The following is a 22,498-nucleotide window of genomic DNA, read 5'->3' on the forward strand; positions in this document are numbered from 1 at the left end:
TTGATGCCAGTGTATAAAGCTAGACAGATATACTTTTCGAGGTAATATGGAACATTTTTACTTTCTCATTATACGAGGCATAAAGAGAAAGTAGGCCTTTATTTTCATTTTATAATGTGTAATGTATAGAAAAATAGTTCTACGATACTACTTTGAGCCTTAATGCCTTCAAATTTTGTTGTTCCTTTTTAAATACTGAAGAGAGAGAGTAACTTTCTTTATATAGCCAGTAATTACCTTCATTTAGTAAAGAAATTTTTTTAGTAATTTTAATTTTTATTATTATGAGTTACTAATCCTTGTAATTATTTTATTATATTTCTCATTTATTGTTACTTGTTAATTGTTTCTTGTTATGATGTGTTAATCACTGCAATTCTTTTCTACATTTATTCGTCATTATTTGTTACTGTACTTGTTATTAAGCTGTTTTTATTATTTGTCTTTTGTATACTTTGTCATCCAGGCTGCCCTATAATTTGGAAAGTTATCATATGCAAAATAGATAGATAAATAGATATATACAGATAGATATACACAGAGACAGTCAGACAGACAAATAAACAAATAAATAAGCAACATTTCGACTGTTGGATCTACTGTTGCTTCAGGTAGAAAAGGTATTTATTATACACATTCGGGATGTTGGGGTCGTTTGAAATGACTAACTCCATGTGACTGACCAACAATTGACAACAAGAGGTGTGGTATTGTAAATAAGAGAGGAAAAGATATAAGTGAGTTATGCTCTTATATTAACTTCCATTCTGTTTTAATTCGTCAGTCACTCAAGTGGGTTTGAATCGGTTTTTTGAGAAATCCCTTAAGTCACGAAATACAAAGTTTTGGGAAAACACAAAAAACTGTTTCAAAGACATGCATGAGCTAAGAATTGGAATGTTTGAAATGGGAAATGTTGGTAAAAACATAACGAATATTTCTGTAGTAAAAGAACATTTTTTAAAATAGAATATGACTCAATATTCATGTTTGAAAATGCCGGACTTATGAGGTTTCTCAAAATCTGGTACAGATTTAAGAAAATAATCTCTTCTTTCATGATATAATTGAAAATTTGGTAAAAAATAATACGAATTTGATTCTCAAAACCTGTATTTAGAAACTGACTACATAAATTTGCTTCATGTGAACAAATTTTACTCTAACCTATATGAAAGTCACGAAGGACATAAATGATAAAGTTTTGCATGGAATAATGTGATACAATAGGTAATACATTACACAAAAAACAACAATATTGTAACAAATCCAAAATTCAAACACAACAGCTTAGGCTATAGTTTTGTTCATTCTGTATCACCCTTGTCAATAACTTACGGGCCTTCTTCACGAAACCTAATTTTCAAGCTCACATGTCACAACATGTGACTTGTGGTATTTTTCTACAAAATGATATATCTATTCTTATAGAACAGGAATTAGCAATAAACTCAATTTTGTTAAAATTTGACTTATGGGGTTTCTCAAAAAACCGATTCATTTAGCCCCAATGTGCAGTATACTCTTCTCATCCCAGCAATGAAAAACTCCAAGATAGACCTTTCCTGTTTCAATGAATTCTCTTGCAACTTTTCAGATCCCTTTGTCAAAGTGTACCTACTAAATGGAGGGAAGAGGGTCAAGAAAAAGAAAACAGCTGGTAGAAAAGGCACCTGCAATCCAGTGTGGAACGAAGCGTTGACGTTTAATGTGACTTCTTCAAATTTGTCTCACTCTGCCCTTGAGGTGGGATATAACAAAACTGTATTTTTTAAAATATAAGTTACAGGTTTTCATGCTTAAATTGTTCATTACTGGTATGTCAAGTGAACTTTGTTGGCAATCTGTTATCTCAACAAAATTATGGTAAAAATACTGAAAGAACTTGATTGTAATACAAGGCAAAAGTTGCACTGGTAAAAGATTTATTTTAAGCCACTCCATTAGATTTTATACCATTCATTCATTCAAAGTATCAGTACTCCGTCCAAGGGCAGGTCTTTCACTGCAAACTCAGCATTCACCAATCTTTCCTCTTTTTCGCTTTCCTTTCAGCCTCCGCAGATTATCCATGTATCTTAATGTTGTCTACAATGTGATACCTTCTTCTGCTCCAAACTTTTCTTCTGTTCACCATTCCTTGCAGTGCATCCTTCAGCAGAAGTTTCTTCTTACCCAGCGGTCAGTCAATTTCTTTTTGTCTTCCTGATCAGTTTCAGCATTATTCTTTCTTCACCCATTCTTTCTAGCACAGTTTCATTTCTTATTCTGTCAGTTCATTTCACACGCTCCATTCTTCTCTATATCCACATTTCAAATGTTCCTAGATTTTATATATGGAACAATAATTTCATTGAAAGCACTTCAGAATTTTAGACTTTTTTTTAACTTATTAACAAAGTGCGAGGGTTTTAGGGTCCTGCATCATGCCATACAAGGAAAAAAAACATCAAGAGTTTTGGCGCTATGTATCGGCTCAGCTCTAGGAAAGGCAAGGAAATGAAAACATACCTGTTGGATTCGTTACCAAGCGCTATTCTCAAGTACTGGACATTAATAGTATGTGGTCAGTATATAATTAAATTATACCAAGCTGAGGAGAAGCAGGGTTCGAGAGTAGAGTCACCACTGGTTATCTTCCAGAATGATAGATGAAGCCTCTTTAAAGGGCCCGGAATTATGTACAGGATGGTCACAAAGTCCCGTTAACCACTATAAATACCTCAAATATACACACTATTTATGTAATTCTGGTCGTAATGCAGACACACATCCACTTTACACAACTGTGTGTCCTAAGTGTCCAAAGGGTCAGTATGCCCCCCATCATTCTCCTTACTCAAAGTAATGCGTCGCCAGGTTCGGTATGACATTTGCCTCAGTATTGGTGAAGTAATCTATTGGAAAGGGTGTCGCACGGCATCCTTCAATTCATCAATGTTGTCGTACCTTTTCTGTGCAACAATGCTCTTGATGAATTCCCACAGTGCATTGTCACAGGTTTCTACAATGCTGAATTGGCTGTGGGTCACCCATCTTACCAACTCCTCATGACTGGCCACCTAGCAGCCCTGACTTCACAACCTGTGACAATGCGCTTTGGGATTTCATCAAGAACATTATGCACAGGAATGGTACGACACCATCAGTGAATTGCAGGATGCCATGCGACACTCTTTCCAACAGATTAGACCAACGCGCTGAGACGAATGTCACTCTGAACCTGGCAGCGCATTATTTTGAGTGAGGAGAATTATGGAGGACATACTGACCCTTTGGACACTTAGAACATATAGTTAGTGTAAAGTGGATGTATATCTGCATTATGACCGGAATTACATAAATATTGTGTATATTTGAGGTATTTATAGGGGGTAAAGGGACTTCGTGCCCACCCTGTACATGAAAAACAAAAATTGAGGAGAAGGAACTCATACTGGAACCTATCGCATTGGTAAAGAAAATGTATGCAAAGTTAAGAGAAGTAAGGCACAGCCTTCGAAAATTCTTGGTAACAGATCTAATCAATAGATTCACTTTCCTTGTCTTCTCTGAGACGAAGCTCCGAAACGTTTCATGTTTCTGTATGTATAACATACTGTAAAAATCCAAAAATATTGTGCCATATTGAACACTATGAAAATAAGAAATTATATTTAATATTCAATTCCGACTTTTATATCGTGATTACTGTGATATGCATTTGTACAGGTTTGCGTGATGGATCAAGGAAACGATCTTATTGGCAACAATCCTCTGTTGGGCTGTTGCGTCATTGGACCTGATGAAGAGGGACCAGAGAGAGACCACTGGTGCGATATGACGGAGAGTCCAAGAAAGGCTGTGGCTATGTGGCACACACTACGGTAAAGAAGAACCCAAGTCGCAATGCAAACTAAATTGTTAATCAATTATACACCAACGATAGAATGAAATATATAAGTTGGGTAATATGTAAAAAATGAAATGAAAACTATGCTATGATGGCATAGTGCACTTCAATCATCTGGTTTCCTTCACTACAAGGAGATCATGATCAGATCATAACCAGTGCACTGTACGCATTGGATCTGTTATCAAATAAATATGCTACTTGATGTTTCTAAAGAATATTTATAATCACCCACTATGGCACTAATATACAAATACGATGTAATATGAGAAGAAACAAATAAGTAGCATCTGGCTATATCTTTAAATAAGCTAATATTAAGTTTGAAATAAAAAATGTGGAACTGAGTCAATAGTTCATCAACACTGTAAGTGAATTGAGAAAACGAGTTTAGAATGTCATAATTCTGAAGACTGTGACAGACACACTACGAGGCGAAAATAGGACTTGAAAGACTGACAAAACCAGAGCACTATTTGGGTATAGCATAAAACGAACTGGAACAACTGACAAAACACACTGACTTCGATTAAATGAAAAATATATTACGATTAAGCTTAACTGTAAGTGATGTTCTTGTTTATTTGTACAAAAAAAAATGTGCCACTCAGGTCTGTAGCATGAAAAAATGGCACCTCTGACAACAAACTTTTCCGCTCCCTAGCACGTACTTATTTTCGAAATTTGAAGCATGAACCCAAATCTCCGGAAGAAGCTTTTGGAGAAGATGGCCATCCCTCAGTTTTGACAGCAGACGTTCTTCATATTCTCGTTCTTTTTTTGTTTCCGGAATTCAGACTCACACTTTTTTTTTGGAGTAGGGCACTTCAAGACCACCTATTATTTACCTATTAAAGTTTCTAAACTAGTCTGCGCCAAATACCATGAATAGTAAACATACAGCACAGATGCACGAATGAAATGTCTACACACTAAATTCTTTGCAATAAAATTCATTATTATTCCAGTCGTTTATTTCTACTTATTTCTATAAAAATTAGATTTCATGTAACACTTCGTTCAGTGATATTGATATAGTTATTCATAATTAACAGAAAAATTAATTCTTAAGTATATGAATGAAAATCAGAAAAATAAAACAAAATGCAATACTGTATACTACCGTCACAACAATACATTAAAAAGGTTTTACTTTTGACCTCGTTCACAGGACTGTATGTAGGTACCTAGGGTATACTGCTGTCACTTTTTTATTTTTATCGAGTTTTAATTGCCTGTAAGATGGGTAATTTATGTACTTTCATTTTATGATACCGGTATGTGCGATTATCTTTCTTCATGTTAGTAACACCAACCATATTGCTCCCTTGGTGGCCACCCAGTTTGCCAGCCCCTTGCTATGGCCCTGGTGCCACTGTTAAAGATCGGCCTACACATTTCGATGAAAATAAAATATATGTTAATCATTCTATCTTATGCATATTTAAACCAAAATAAATTATTTCTTTAAATCAGAATGTTTGTAAAGCATACAGTATTATTCAGGACTATTGCTTATATAAGAAAAATATTCAAAATATATTTCATTATAAAAAAAAGAGAAAAAGAAAGAAATGTCTTTCTTTTTGTATTATTCTATACTAGCCTATTTGTACTCTTGTTACGTAAAAACAAATTTATTTTATTAGAGATGGTGAACTGTTACTTGTTACAATCAGGGGCAGTGCCTGCAGAAGGACTTCGATGTGCTACTGCTTACCTAAGATTAACCAGTGCCAAATCTCTACTCCCACCCTAAATTTCACAAGAATATTGAAAGTGCAACTAAAAATTATTTCAGAATACTTTCAACCAAGTTCATACTCATTACTATTAATATTTTATTTCACCTTCATCAATTTTTTTTATCACTTACGTGGCATGTAAATTTAAAATGAACTTAGCACTAATATTTAATAGTTGAATAGTTAAAGGTCAAACACCCCTAAACAATTGAACTTCTACACAATATTAATCCAACATTGATGTCGCAAACACTGTATGGATGAGAACTCTCAAGCAAGATTACATTGTTATTTCTAAGGTAATTTAAACTTATTATTGATAAAAATAGATCAATATTCCATATGTAAAAATTAATTAATTAATTCTATCACTCTATCAAAATAAAACATACATTAAAATAAAATAAACAAATATAATGTAAAATCTATGAAACTCCACAGTCTTCTTGCTCCACAAAAAATGTAAATCAACTTAAAACTCGTTAATTGTGAATGCTGCTCACATTTAAATACATTTATTTTAACAATATTTCTGTTCTCGTTGTCGTTTCTGTTCCCGGTTTATTGTGAACTAGCCTTAATGATTAATGCTACCTTTGCACAGTCAAAATACCATGGTCCTTCAAGAACAATCAGTTGGCAGGTTATATTTCCCATTAAAAACAATAAAAGATGTTTTTGTTTTTGATGTTTGCTCGTCTGAAATAAAAATTCTGTCTATACAAATGCCCAGCCCTCCAATCTGGTACTGCCACTGATCACAATAACGTTATTTCTGGTTCTAAAAAATTTAGGGAAAATGTTCTAATACCAGAAAAATAATTAAACCTATAGAATAAGTTGTCTGAACACAACTTACTTAATAGTTTTAAGAAGAGATTCATAATTCTTACACATAGAAGAAAAATAACTGGAAAAATTGTGTTAATCTATGTCCCCCAGGTTGTTTTTCCCAGTTCCTGTAAGTATACAATATTTCAAGATACTTTACAAATACGAGTGTATCTAATATTTCTTTAATATATTTTAGGAACTATAAGTTATAATTCTATTAATTTATTATAATTTATTACTTAGAATCTGACTCAAATACATGCGTCTGTCAGAAGACACAGAGTAATTTACAATTTTTTTTCTGCTTAACAAAGAAGATAATGAGTTCTTGTATAAACAATGAATTTAAGAAAGACTGCAATTCTGATATAAAAAATAACAGTGTAAATAATTCAGTTTTGTATGAAATGTTCAAGGATTATATGGCCACCTAAATGTAGATGTTGAACGTAATATGGCAAAGATCAGAAAGCTTTATATTGGGGTGTTTAAAACCACAAGTTTAATGCCTCTGGAAAGCAAACAAACAACAATGTTTAATACTTATTATGTAGTTCAATGAATTTCACACTTAGTATATGATTCATTTGTAACAAATTAATTTATTCTTCTTTTCACCGTATCAAGTCCATTGCAGCTAAAGCTGCCATAAACATGGATGTGTACCAATAAATATTTATTTTATATTCACCTAAGGCTTACCACATTTTTTTTTTTCGCAATGCTCAGATATTTTACATTTTAACTGATGTCTCCATGTAATACACAATTTGAAGACAAAACAATGTATATTAGACTGCAAGATTGCATGATAGTGATTGGCACACCTCGGTCTAGGTATCCTAGCATGAATGTTGTTAAGGGGGTACGAAAGGGTGCACATATACAACATATTTCGCATGGAGGAAACTCATGGAGGCTAATTAACAGAAAATTATTTGAATATCAATTTTAGTTATATTTTATCTATAAGTGGTATCTAAACTAGTCTTTCTTTTACCATCCTTAGCAACTTAAACAATGGCTTTATTCACAGCAGTGAATTAATTTTTTTTTAAATCCCTCTCTCCATGACAACCAATACATTAGCAAAAATATAGTAATATACGTTACAAGAGCGGTATGTTGACGTTTTCATGGTCGAGGAAAAGATTGAAAAAGCGAAATGTAATTGAGCTTTTTTAATTTCCGAGAACATGAAAACAAACATACCGCTCGTGTATTGTACATTATTTTGTGCGAAGATCGTTTATTACATACCTGAAAGACGAATTTCTAATTAGTTGCAATGAAATCTCCATGTTGGTTTCTGTTTAATGACGGCAACTTCGGAACACCAAAATATCTTTCTTCAACATTGTTGCTATAAAATGTTTTCTGTGTTTACTATACTCCAGCAGGCCATGATATACGTCTGTCTTTTTTTCCCCCCGTCTATAAATGCGAACTTAAAACAAACGGTAAGGTTATGTAATGATTTATTTTTCATTTTAATATTTTAACAATATTATTTATATAACATATTGCAGTAATAACATCGACATCTGGAATCTTGTTGATTTTTTCACGGCTTCCTTAATGTTACTTGTATCAGGAATGCAATAAGTTTCGTGGAGTAGTAGACTTTACTTAATTTTTGCAAATATTTAAAAACAATAATTAACATTGAAATTTAGGTGAAATTGCAGTGGTAAGTTTCCAATTTATAATTATTACTATGTTAAACGTCTCTAAAAATAATATGTTAAAAGCCTAAAGCAGTAAAATGAATGTCGTGCTTAAGCGGTAAGAAGAGGGAAATTGTTATGTGTGTTACGTTGGGAATAGTGAATGTGGTATTTCACACTTACCGCGTATTGGTTCTGTGCGGAAAACAAGCAAATACGCACGATCTCGCACAAAAATCCATACATTCATTCATTTATAACTTCTTCACAAATAAAACATTAAAATTTATAATTAAATTTAGATACCAGTAATGGATAAAATAATGAATAGCACACGAGAGTAATAGTATATCACGATACAACGTTAGGAAGTGTTTTTTTTACAAAATCGAGGAAAAGTTTAAAAAATGAGCAGAGCGCGTTTTTCAATTTCCGAGATTTTGTAATGCATTTCACAAATGTGTATTGTACACCATTTTTTGCACGATCATATTTTTAAAATTGCAAATGCAATATATTTTGCATTGAAAATTTAGAGCAATATTATTCCAAGGCATATACAGTACTGTAATGGTAACTAAGTAACAATAAGTGCACTGTAATGGGTCTATTTCAGAATAGTTTTATGTTATGAAGAATGATTTCCCTAGCAACAAGTTTGTATGTGAGAATTCTACCTTTCAAGGCATAACAACAATGGCTGTAAATATAACAAACAACACTATCGTGCAAAACTAGATTTTTTTCTATGATAGTGCTGCCTGAAGTACTATTTCACCCACTGTTAGCAGTGTGTGAAGTGAGCCTTTTCAACACCAGTGCGTGAAGTAAGCATATTGTGCGTGAAATAATAACACCAGTGCGTAAAGTAAGCAAAGTGTGTGTGAAGTAATAATTTGAGGCAATCTAAGAAAAACACCCTTTCTGCACTCCATGTCTACAGAACTTAGGCGAATGATAAATCAACAAGTGCGTCTTCATGGCTAATTCATGAAAAAGTTATACACTTATGTGTATGGTGCGCGGTAAAAAGGGCATAAATCATAAACTGTAAGTTTTGAGTAGAGCAAAATGCAGAGTTTGAAATGAAGACCAATAGCATTATGATGGGCCTGGAAATCGACACATTATGGAAGAAGATAGACATATGCCCTTTATGCCATTTGAAGTACTTTTTTTTATTCACATGGAGGTCATAACTCAAAACCACCAATTTCTGACTTACGCCCCTTTTACAGTGCACCATTATATTTTCTCACTTTATTAGTCAAGTTAAAATTAGTTTACTTCATGAAGAGTTACTTAAGATCTTAATGTTGGAGGTGCTCCTGATTGAGGTTCTGGCTGATATGTAAGTTACATCTATTATCAGGCAGTACATCTCACTTGACAATATGTGTCTGAAGTCTGATTAGTGCAATATGTAGCTAGTCAGCGATGTATGCAATGGAGAGGAAAAGGAACTGGTCACTCTGCCCCATTATCACCTGGCCTAGTTGGTATCACTTGTGAGGTTCAGACCTGTCTTCGGACAGTTGACTAAACAACAACAATGTCGGAGGCTGCTTACCAACAGTAACATATTCTTATGAAGTTACTTACAAATACAAAATTAAACAGGTGTGTCCTGAATAACAAATTTATAACTACTTCTGAAATCATAACATTACTTAATAATATTATAACGGACAATGATAAATAATGAAGAAATATTATCCCCATCCTGATTTGTTTATTTTGATAAATTTTCACACACACTGTACTATTTCCCAAATTCAAAATATTACGAGCTCATGTCACTTTATATCGCAATTTTGAGGAAGAAAACTTAATATGATATTAGACTATTGTGAAACATATAAGATAATCATTTGAAGTGGGAACTGCGTCCAAATTAGGCGATCAGAAATGTGTCCTGGAGTAGAGTTATCAATAAATCAGTAAACTCACTTCAATTTTGTTTTATGTTGAGCAAGAGAGAACATAGGGGTTTTCAAGTTTAACGAGATACAAATGTTCGCTATATTTGTTGTATTCATTAAGAGGCAAGTTATCTTCACAATCCTATAGTATAGGCCTATATGTACAATTAATGTATAGTATCTAGTTCATAAGGAGTAGAGCAGTCAATAGAGTAGAAGCTGATTTTTAATTCTTTATGAACTCAGTGAGCTCAGATCAGCTTTTTAATGTTTTTTAAACAGACATTAAAATAAAATAATCTTTGAAAATGAGTTAATAAATCCCCAAAGACCAACTACTTTCACATGTCCAGATACGAGTTCAATAATGTATCACGAAATTGGAAAATGATATATATTTTATGTGGTTGCCATGTTGTGTATCCCACTTACACTGATTGCTGATATTTTTCAAAGACTTAGTACAATAAAAACTTCAATATTCTGTGTAACATTGTTGTTGCTCTCATTTGTCCCAGTGCAAATGTTGGCTCAAGAACCATGTCATTACTGTTCAAAAAGAGTTTTATAATCATGTTTCCTCCATATCAATTAGAATTCTTATAACTAGACTTCGTTGAATTGCCACACACAGCATGCAATCAGGTTGCCGATGTATGGTAGTATATAAGAGGTGAGCGACCACCTGGTCTCGTAGTATAAGCAGTTCATGTTAAAGAGTTGTGACCGGTCCAAATAGATAGAGCAGCTACAGCTAATGTATACCTATGTAAGCACTTTTTTTTGCATTACTGTGGTTGAAACAGTCAAAGCTTAACATTTGTTCAGTGCAGACAAAAATTCAACCAAACATGCCACAATGAGAGTGTTGCTGTTCCAAATAATATTTTCTCCTGGAATACCCTTACCCCCGCAGCCAGTCTTGACCCGTTGGAAAACGTGGTTGGATGCTGTTAATTATTATGCAGAACATTAAGGCAAAATAATGGAGGTAATTGATGCACTGGATAGCACAGACAGTTCCGCTGTTGCAGCTGTAAAATCATTGCTTTCTGAACAGCTATTGGAAGATATTCTGTTCATTGATTCTAATTTTAAAATCGTGTCCAAAAGCATCACCCTGTTAAAATCGTCTAAACTACAACTCTCAGAAGCCCTTAATATAGTGGATAAAGTATCACAAATCGTTATCCAAAATAACAATTCACTAATTTCAGAAAAAGTGGAATGTAAGTTGAGAAACATTATTGCTAAAAATTCTGCCTATTCACAACTTCGTATTATAAATTATGTACCATCAGGTCACGACAAGACGTCTGAAGTTGGTGTACTGAAAAGTAGTGACTTTCCGTTCTTCAAATATGCACCTACTATATCGTGTGAAGTTAAACGTACATTTTCCCAATATAAAAACTGTTTAAGTGACCATTGGGGGAGGTTACTTTGCAGTCGCTCAAAATGTACGTAGCTCTTCACTGCAATGCACATATTTAAGGATGATGTGAGTATATTACATTAAATTTTAAGAGTTAATATATCTCACTACAAAATAATTGTATATTTACATGTTTAGACATTTCCTACTTCAATGATCATTCATTATATTTCTCGAATGCAGGATACAGGTTTTATTGTAACCGCAGTATACTGCTCAGTGTTTACATCAGAGGCATACTCCATCCGTTGCACGCCCCTTTCTCATACAGTCTATACTGCGTGCGTAGTAAACCTTACGATTCTCGTGGCAATTCCACGAAGTCTACTTATAACCAACCTTTTGAAGTCAACTAAATGTTTAAGTGCAATAAGGTTTGTATGTTGTTTCTCCTTGTAAAATGGAGCTAAGTGCTATGAAATGAGTAAGTGGATATTTTTCTGCACTCTAAGCACAACCAATATTAATTCCTTGGCGAAGAAGGGGCCAAATGACATCTACATACATCCATGTACACAGTAACGAGGTGGTTGTCAAGGGGTTAATAAATTGTACTCACTACTAGTCAGCAAATTCAATCACAATAGTCCACTGCTACTACAGTGCGGTTCAAATCTCCTGACCTCTGGAGCATGTTTACTTGTACGGCAATTGCCAGTAGCAACAGCACTGCATTGCCATGTATGGATATTCGTTGACCCGCTTGTAAAAATAATACATGCGCTTGGACAAGTTCTTCATGACAGAGTGTCTACATATGATTAGGTTGAATGACATTATTTTTCTGAATACAGTAGAACTTGGTTATAATGACATCCAAGGGACCTCGAAAATAATGTTGTTATAAACGAGTGTCGTAGTAACCGAGATTCATATTATCAGTCTAGTGAAGTGGAAAATGAAAAATAATAAACATAATTAGGCTTATTTTAGATTTATGTATTCACTTTTAAGCATACCATGAACATAATAAAATACCTGTACAATTATAAATACAGTATTCTGTATTAAAACAGTTTGATCATTATTCACAAACTTATTTACTGAGGAGTGAAGTAATCAGTCATTTTACTCTGTTGTCTCCTACTTGCCCAATATACACTTTCTAAATTAAATTCTATGTTCATTATTTCAGTTGCAATTTCACTGCTCCTTCTCCTAGCTTCATACTCCCTCCTCTAGCTTCATAGAAATATACACAATTCTAATGGCTTCTAAAGTGTCACTCACTTCTTTTAGTGGCCATACTGCGTTAAAATGCGTGCACTTAGTGAAAACTTCCTGTCGAAACTGACCGCATGCAGGTACCATTAATACCGCATGAATTCGGGCAGGTTACAATGGGATGAGGAATCTGCCTACATTCCAGAGGTCTATGATAGAAGGGAACAGTAAAAGATTTGCCAGATTTCAGCAAAATATTTCTTAAAATACTTTAGTTCTTAGAAAATTGTATTCCAAACTGAGATTGAAAATGACGTTATATGCGAGGTAGACGCATATACGTTTGTCGTATTAAGCAAGGTAGAAAAGCAAATGTCTTATGGGGAATTAGTTGGGACCACAGAATATTTGACGTTATAGGCGAGGTGTCGCACAAAATGAGGTCGCTATAACCAAGTTCTACTGTATATAGAAACAAGAATCTCATTTCTACGCCAAGTAGTTCGCATTTTATGCATCTTAATCGCGTCCAGCTGATTCATGATTTTTATGGTCTTTCATGAGTGATGTTTACACAGCTGCGAACTGATTTGAAAGCCTTTCGAAGCACCAAGACTATTAACTGGAAATAGTATCCATTCAGCAATATAAATATTAGATAAAAATAATTATGAAGTGAGAGCTGAAAATATAAGCTCGATTTCTGTGTGCTTGTGTGTAGGTATTCAACATGCTTTGTGTCTGCCAATTAAATCAATAATTCGTTTGTAATAAACATTTTTTGCGTGTTTTTATCAGTTTATTATTTTATTTGTATATTAGTAGTATGAAATTCAATTATGCCATTCTGCAAAGCCAGTACTAGTGAAGGTAATAGATCCAGTGGATATAGTAGCACAATTTCTTCAGAAAATGTTCATCCGAAGAAAACCGTAAAAATCTTAACTTTTCTGAGTGTCAAGAACTGCTGAGGCGTGTTCCATAAATGTATCAACTGTGTCACCTGTATGTAGAGAAGTGCCAAAAGCGGAAACACAGAGTGCTAAGAAATTGTTCGTCTCACCTATAATAGTACATTACGCAACGAGCCTATAAAGATAGTATTTAAGACGCGAGTATGTTTGTTTATGAAACGAGCGCAAGCAAGTTTCATAATTTTCATACGAGCGTCTTAATTACCATTGCAGGCAAGTTTCATATGACTTTTTATGCTCGACCATATTTCTAACTTGAAATTATTCAGAAGTATTCATTTTATTCATATCTGACTGAAGATCGGAAGTGACCTTGTGCATAGCTCGTAAATTGTGAGATGTGCGCAGACGCGAAAGTATTGATTTTTTCCGAGGAACAATAATGTCATTGACCTTGATGTAATCTAGAGAATAACATGAACTAATTTTGATATAACCTGGAAATTGATTTAGAATTGAAAAACGAGATGACAAATTGAATTTATTTGAATATTATTTACAATTAACGCTAATTATTATAGTAACAGAACATAATCTTCTCCGACAGTATTGGATTTCCAGCCTCCGTGACGTTTTCCCTCGTTGTCTTTCGATTGCATATCCGAGAATAATCGAAAACCTGAACTTTAATGAATAGGTGTACTTTAATGACATGCATTAAAGGACTGCTACCAGGTGTATAATTACTACATTTCGGCATGGTCGAGCATAAAACATATTAATATACCTAAAAGAGTGACAAATTTAAATTACTTAGAAAACACACCATTGGCTTTTCCCCTGGAAATGCAAACTGGAACATCACTTTAAAGATATGATTTTTTAATACGTTCTTTATTATTGTATGAAAAAATTATTTATTATTATATTACAATGTCCGCTCATCCCTTCTGCCTGATGAGTTTGGCAGAGCACGAATCACCCACTCTGTAGGTTTGACAATGTCGTGCTTGCACATTATTGGCTCTTGCGAAACAAAAGAGGATTTGGACTCCACTGTAGTTTAATGGATGAAATAATAATTCGTTATTTTTACGCACTAATTAAAGAAAACAGATAGGTATTGTATTTTATGATCATTAGTCAATGAATATCGAAAACATTAATGACAGCTCATTATGCATGAATTTCAACCAATATGTGAAAATAATCATATGAACTTCGATAAATATGGGTAAGAAAGAAACGGGATTGAAATGAGAACAAAACTACTGCAGTTCAAAACTTTCTTATGAAGCCTTGGTAATGGACATACTAAAAAAAAATTAGAAAGCCGGAAACAAGTATACAAAGAGTAGCTTACAAATCAGTAGAATATGCACCTGCCTAAACAAGATAAAAACGGAGACTAAAATTGAAGAATTAAACATAGAAACAAAATTACACTAGACTTCAAATTAGTGACAGAATTTAACAAGCAAAGAAACTCGTCATTTACGTCAAATTCAATGTACTAACTTTATATTTCACATTTATAACTTATTTTTATGCTGCATTTTCAAAATTAATTAAAGTTCAAGGCAGTTTTTTTACATATTAAATACTATAAGTAGTTCACAAAAATGGCCAGTACGGTATGCTATTTGTAAAAAAAATGACAATAACAAAAAAGTATTACCATTTTAACTTCATTTCGGAGTAATCAGAAGTTGTGTCTGGTACGCAATTTCTGTCGCCTTATACAATTGCAGTAACAGTCAGAGGAAAATATTTTCAACTTTAAAAGTAAAATGTATTCTAGAAAAACTCCGCGAGAAAATTATTTTAGTAAATTATATAATTAGGTTATCATCCTGTGAACTCACAGACAAGCGAATTTGCTGGGGAGTAGAAGGTAAACTCAAATGTAATTGAGTTTTATACTGCTATGTTATGCACACATTAAGCATTTTTTATTTAAACAGTTAAAAATTAATTTTATTAAGAATTATAGTTTTAAGAGTGATATATGATTTGAATGTTGGTGTCTCAGTTTGTAATAATTATAAATTATATATAAAAATTTCTCTATATTACGACATACGTAATTCTTTTGTGTCTGAAATTTATTTAAAGTAATCGTCCCTCTACAATTTGTACCAGTATAGTCTTATTTATATACATGGCTGTTTTCCTTTCAAGCCTTTCCTTAATGAAGTACCAACCCAGACCATAACAAAACGACATAAAAACGTAAGACAGAAGCAGATTATAATGCATACCGGTATATCAAGTCTTCTAAGAATATAATAATAAGACAATGAAATCCCAACATGCTCATCACAGCACAACTATGGTTATATTTCGAATTTGTCGTTTGGCTTTTATGGCAATGTCCTTTCACCATGCACGAACAATAAACATTGCTGGCACCTGCATGGATAGGAGTCAAAAAAGTGTGCAGCAATCTTTTTATAACATGTAAGAGTTGAAAACTACAGAGAAATTACTGAAGACATGCTGAAGGCAAATAAAACTTTGGAGTGTAATATATGATTGGAAATACATTTCCTATATTCCACTCGGATTTCTTTTCTCCCAACCTGGATGTCGTGAGTGATGAAGACAAAACTTTTTTATCAGGATATTGCTGTCATGGGAAAATGATACAGAGGAAAGTGCTATCTTAGCCAAAACAGTTGGCACCTAAAGGACGTTTCTGATGTGAGTTACGAGTGGAGGTCTTCTAGAAAATAATAAATGAAAGAAAAAAAAAAATGTGAGCACAAGAAAACATTTTTTCCATATTTCTGCACAATAAATAATACATTTTTACTATAGGTAATTCTAAGTGAAATTTTTATAATTCTGCAAACTTATGACCTTTATGAAGTTGTGTCTCCTAGGTAGTTATGAGGATATTTAAATTTGGCTTGTCTCATACATTTTTTGTAACAAATTTAAAACCAAATTTGCCGAAAAACGGTATGTGACATTGTGACAGGGAATGTTGAATTTCAAATATTAATTCAGTGGCCTAAAGATTATGGAAAGACTAACGAATATGACACAAGACAGGAAACATAATATCTATTAGTACAGATCTTATATTTTATCTCTACCTCTGTGCAACGTCACATTTGCGGTGGGGAGGATAGGAGATGGCAGAAAGGTTGTAATGCTTTTTAATATGCTGACATCCCAAGACTAAGATACCATTTGAAATTTAACGGTCACTGACCAGCAGAGATAAAATGTAAGATCTGTAATCGACAGAAGAAGGCAGAATGAGGAATAAATCATGGCTGGCATCCAAATCTGCTGAGTATATCCTAGGGACCTAAGATCACCAGGGATCATGCACGATCCGAAGGAACAACAACAACAACAACACAGCTATTAGGTCTACATTTCTTGATATTCAGAAACAATTTGTTGAACTTGTTTGGTGGGTTACCTGCTATTGTTACAAGCCACGGCAAATATCGGCACATAAAGTGAAAGAACTGAGAAGAACTGAAAATAATCTCCATTTTGAAGAAACTGCACCTACAAAACCAATTAGATAGAATATTATGTAAACCGAATGTCCAGATCAAGATTGAGGAAAGGAATAATGAAATATACTACAAGTGGAAGAAGAGACCAGGTCCAACCAGTGAAGAAACTGAAGGATGAATTCTAAGGTCGGAACAGATTAACAGTGACCTATATCCTTGAAAGCTTGGTGATGGTGATGGGATCATACGTTAAACACTACTGTGTTTGGTATATATGTTGCTCCTTGCAAGCAGACTAATATTTTCTGTGCACACAGTATTGTTCCACTCTATCTATACAGAACCGAACAGTCCACTTTTGTCCAGCACAGCTGTGACGTACATGACCCACACAAACTTCGATAATATTATCTCTAGAAGTGTTTGAGCTATCTAAATTTACTGTTAGTGTTATCAGCAAAGGTTGATATTGCCACTACTGCATTGTCTTCTTGAAGACATACTAACTGCAAAACTTGTGTAACAGTGACTCTTTCTTATAAGTACATTTATCTTAAAATATTCATTTAACAACGATGCAGAAGAATTTCACCTCTTAAATATTTAAATATGCATATTATTCCCAAACTATAACCAAAATGTGCATTTTAACTAGAATACTAAAATATGACACAACATATAAATGGCTTAAATATAAATTTATATGCAAAATAAAAATAATGTAATTGTTATTAGACCAACTCAATATTCAATTGCAGTTTATAATGAAAATAGGGCTCTACACCAGTTCCGCAACTTTGTGGTCTAAAGAATCATACTTCGGTTTAGACCAGTGGTCAGCAAAGATTATGTCATATAAAATGCAGCCTGCAAAGACACAGCAAAGGGGAAAGTAGGAGGGGGAGGATACTCAGACTGCTTTAACACTGAATGAAAAGGGGAAAGAGATCATGCCTTATCCCTCTGCCCTGCTTGTGTATTAAGGGGATTGACTCACAAGTCACGAAATACCGATCACTGGCTCAGACTAACAATTCAGAATGAGTAGACCTACTGGTTTCAATTCTCCTGAGGGAAGAACTTTCGATATCAATTAGCCATTTCAAAAGAGGTCTATACTGACAATAGTAATTCAATAAATTAACCTGTGGTGGCTGAGTGGCTTGTCACACAGGTAGTCCGGGTTCGATTCCCGGTCAGACCTGGGATTTTTTAAATTGAAAAACCAATAGTGACAATTGTGGCAGACAAGGTCAGAGTTGGGGTTTTTCTATGAGTTCTTCCGTTTTCCCATATTAGGCATGTACAGTAGAACCTCTATTATCTGTGGTAATGAAGGGGGTGGACTGAACGGTTAAGCGAAAAAATCGGATAATCCGTACCATAAAATATTTTCGTAAATTAAGTGAATAATGCTTGCATTTCTTAATTTCCTCCGTGTTCCTGTGTTTAACACACTAGATAGTGAATCAGAAGTTCACTCATTCAAGTCTGGTTGTCAACAACGGATTTTTAAGGTGCAAGGAAATTCCTTGTAATGCTGTCAGCGGAAACATAAGAATAGTACAGGTCTCGTGCTGTAGATTTACATACTTTATACACTTTATTGCTAATTTTTATTAAATCGCGCAAAGTTGTAACACCAATCTCGTACTCTGATGTAAGATGAGTCACAGTTTCTCTTTCCCCGAACCACTCAATTATTTGCGTTTTTTTTTCGGTGGTTAGCACAACACCTTTTCTTTTGATATGCATGGAATATATTTTATATAGAAATTCTACAGTACGGCAACTCTAACAGCAGATCATACTTTGTAAGTGTCAAGGTTTGTAATAACATACTCTAGAAAAAATACGTACTGGTACTAGTATAATGTATCAAATCACATTATATTGTACATGTTTATTGTATTCAGGACCCTTGTGGTCACTCAAATTCTTTGAGCTGATGTCTATAATTTAGAAAAAAATATATAGTACTTCATACATATGAAGAAGACAGACTATATGTGTCTGTAGAAAAAAAAAAAAAGCAAGAGAAAGATAGTCGGATAATCCAGCAATCGGTTAATAGGGTGACGGATAATCGAGATTCTACTGTACATCATTGTCAACATCTCTCCATTCCATCATCATTGCATAGTAATCCTCAAATGCCAGTTGGTAATGCATGAAGGAGGCTGGTTTAAGGACGTGTTGGGTTGCCTGCTAAGAACCTGGATATGAGGGGGCCTGTGGGATTGCCTGCTCGAAGCCTGGGTACACAGTGAACCTTAGTGTGGTCAGCCAGTGTGGGTTGGGAAAGTGCCTAGCAATATATCTAAAAAGATTGCAGTGCTCAGTAGTGTCCCCTCCCTTAAATTCAATTCAGTGCAATTAATTTAAGCACTTTGAACACTTTAAGAATTTTAAAAAGCGGGATATACAAAATGGGCTCACAAAAGCAATGAAGATGTAATGAAAGAATTACAACTAGAACCAGTAATTAATCATGTAAAACATTATCAGAACAACTGGATAAATCATCTGCATCGCATGTGTAGAGATAGAATTCCAAAAGTCATGCTCCACTATCGTCCAAACGGGAAGAGATCTCTCGGTCATCCAATGAAGCGCTGGATTGAAAATTCAACTGTGAAATCGTAACAGGTCATATGGCCTAATACTTGAAGGGAAGAAGAAAAAGAAGAAGAATATTAAAAACCAAAAAGGTGCCAAGTTTCTTGACACTTCCCTGAGGATGATATTTCTTGCAAGAGTTTAGATTTCTCTAACAGATATTTATAAAATTCTTGATTGAAGTATTCCATCAAATTGTATTGTATAAGCAACAAATCTTTCACAGATTCTACTGTCAACAGTAGGTTCGCCCATGGACGAGTGGTTAGCCTCTCTGCCTTCCATCACGGCAACTTGGGTTTGATCCAGTCTGGATCATGAAAGAATTTGTAGTGGACAAAGTGGGCATAAGGGGTTTTTTCAGGGCTCTTCCATTTCCCCTCACCAATGTCATAGGACTATATCGAAATGAACTGAAATTGTTATGGAGCCATTACAAACTGCAAAGGCGTCAATACAGAATACCGTACATACATATTTTGATGATTAATAGTGCTACGTTCAGGGTACCTACAAAAAAGAGGTCTTTTTGCAAAATTAAAAATTTGTTCGCAAACAGAGGACCGAAACGTAAAAATTAGGACGTGTCCTGATTCTTGCGTGTTCCTTGCGGGAGTGCTCATAAAATGTAGTTACGCCACTGGCAGCAAGAAGGCTAGAAGAAAGGCATTTGATATGATATAGGATATGCAGTAGCCTACAGTCAAGTACATCTTAATACCAAGATTACCAGTATTAAGATGGACTTGGTACATTCCATCGAATTAGATAAAGTTCAATATTTAGATCTATATAAGATGTTATACTTCAGTGAGCCACGATAGTATTTTCTTAAAAAAAAAAAAAAAAAAAACAAATTTTCCCTGAACCAAAAATACAATACAAGCAATTGAACTTCCCGTGCGCTTAGGTTAAATAAGTATTTTCCCTGGACCAAAAAGACAATCCCACAATCACCTCAATTTTCGGTGCGCTTGTTTCTCCCGAGAATAGGTTAATTTATTACAGCATTTAAAATTAACACGGACATAGAACTGTCTTATAAACATGTCAATCCACAATGTACGTAACTTATGTTCGCGCTTACAGTATCATAATCGAACAAACTTAAGAATATAGAGGGAATAAATAGGGGAGGAAGTAAACGAAGGTAAGTGTAACATGTTACTATTGGCGAAGCTTGTATATTCAACTTCTTTTTTAACGTATCGATAATCACGAATGCACTAGATTCGATATTTACAGTGGAAAATTACATGAGCGGCTTAATGGGTGAGTCGGAATTAGACATTGTGTTTAGAAATATATTGCCGTAGTTTAATAATATTATTTTATAATATTGAAGTATAGAAACATACACGATGAGGTTTAGTTTACTATAGTGTAATTTTCTTTTAAAAGTATTTACCGTTCGATGTGAGTCGTTTCCCACTTTGTCCTTTTTAACCTCAAAGTGTACGTAAATTATGCCACAGGAATTGAAACTAGGAAATCGGTTCGTTGCGTATTGTGCGCGAATAGTGGGAACAACGGTAATGTATTGAATTAGTTTATTTAAGGAGAAAGTTTCGAATCTATTATTTTTTCGTTCTTTTTAAAATATCGATCAACATAGTGTATAAAAATGACAACAGTGAATTGTAATAGCAGTGCGTATTCGAATGGTACAAAATGCCAAGAATTTGCCGGTGTGCAATATAACGGATTGCATTCTCATATAGCTAAAGGAGAAACCGTAGAAATGCGTGCTGATTGTAATGGAAAATATCAGTCACATCATACATCCTCGAATGGGTACTACGGTTATTTGCCCATCATGCCAGAAACAGATAATGACGCAATGGACACAACCGAACATGACGCAGAATATAGCATGAGACATGAAATAAATCCAGTGAACTGTACGAGTATTGAATCCCGCACTTTCACAAATTCACAAAATGTTAACGGTAATGTTCTATCTATAGGCATAACATTGGGCAGACGGAAACGTATTAATGCGGAAGATAATTCACCAGATGGACTAAAGAAACAAAGAACAGAAGGTAATTACAGTAATTTTATACTGTGCACTAAACTTATAAGTAATGTTTTTTTTTTATAGCAGGCAGGATTGGAGAAATTAAAGAGGAAAAATAGTTCAGACTGGACGAAATATACTTTTACACAACGGTGTTGCTTTTCAGAATATTGTGGCCTTACTCCAGTAAAGGTGCTTCCAACATCTCGGAACTATGATGCCCACTATCCACGGTGCATCATGGGTCACTACGTGTAAAAGAGCATTAAATAGCCAACAAGGAATTAACAGTTTCAAATGATAAGTATTGAAACATTTTTGAGCTACTTGTTCTAAGAACTTTTATTTCTTCTCTAGTACGAGAATCAATGAGTGAAAAGGATGGTGACTGCAGCCTACAATCCATCGAGGGATGTCATTCGGATTTGGAGACCTTGCTGAAGCAAACACATGGCTGTGATCTTTACCACTATTATACCTGTGATCTGTAATACTTAGTAAGGACCTTGTATTCGCAATCTATGAATGTGACCTTGTATTTCAGTGTATTTACTAACATTTAAAATAAAAACACTTTTATACTAGAATAAAAAATATCGTGCAGTGATATTTTGCGAAGTGAACCTGAGTAGGCATACTATACCTGCTTTTTTTCTTAGACATGGGACTTGACAGTTAAGTGGCCAAGCTTGGAGCTACAGTGTTATGTTGCCATTGTGGACTACCACACTGTCAGCTGATTGAAGCTAGCAATTGACGTTAGATGGCTGACGTTAAAACATTAATTGACAATTGACGCAAAAAAAA

At 34.2% G+C, this 22,498-nt stretch overlaps 1 protein-coding gene and 2 long non-coding RNA genes across 3 annotated transcripts in view; 2 read left to right on the plus strand and 1 right to left on the minus strand.

Annotated features, from left to right (window-relative positions):
• Sytbeta (Synaptotagmin beta) overlaps window positions 1-15,660 on the plus strand; it is a 52,901-nt gene extending 37,241 nt beyond the window's left edge. Inside the window, exons 7-8 of the mRNA XM_069823264.1 lie at window positions 1,598-1,746; window positions 3,712-15,660. Coding sequence (XP_069679365.1) covers window positions 1,598-1,746; window positions 3,712-3,870 — 308 coding nt within the window. The 3' untranslated portion in view covers window positions 3,871-15,660. The remainder of the gene's footprint in view (window positions 1-1,597; window positions 1,747-3,711) is intronic.
• The window catches only part of LOC138697775 (uncharacterized), an 89,911-nt gene that overhangs the window by 62,099 nt on the left and 5,314 nt on the right, over window positions 1-22,498 (minus strand). The gene's annotated exons all lie outside the window — the stretch shown is intronic.
• On the plus strand, window positions 20,950-22,285 carry LOC138697774 (uncharacterized). The gene is made up of 2 exons (XR_011331606.1): window positions 20,950-21,716; window positions 21,858-22,285. It is a non-coding gene; the product is annotated as an uncharacterized lncRNA (long non-coding RNA).

This window comes from Periplaneta americana, chromosome 4 (assembly GCF_040183065.1).
Source record: "Periplaneta americana isolate PAMFEO1 chromosome 4, P.americana_PAMFEO1_priV1, whole genome shotgun sequence".
NCBI lineage: Eukaryota > Metazoa > Arthropoda > Insecta > Blattodea > Blattidae > Periplaneta > Periplaneta americana.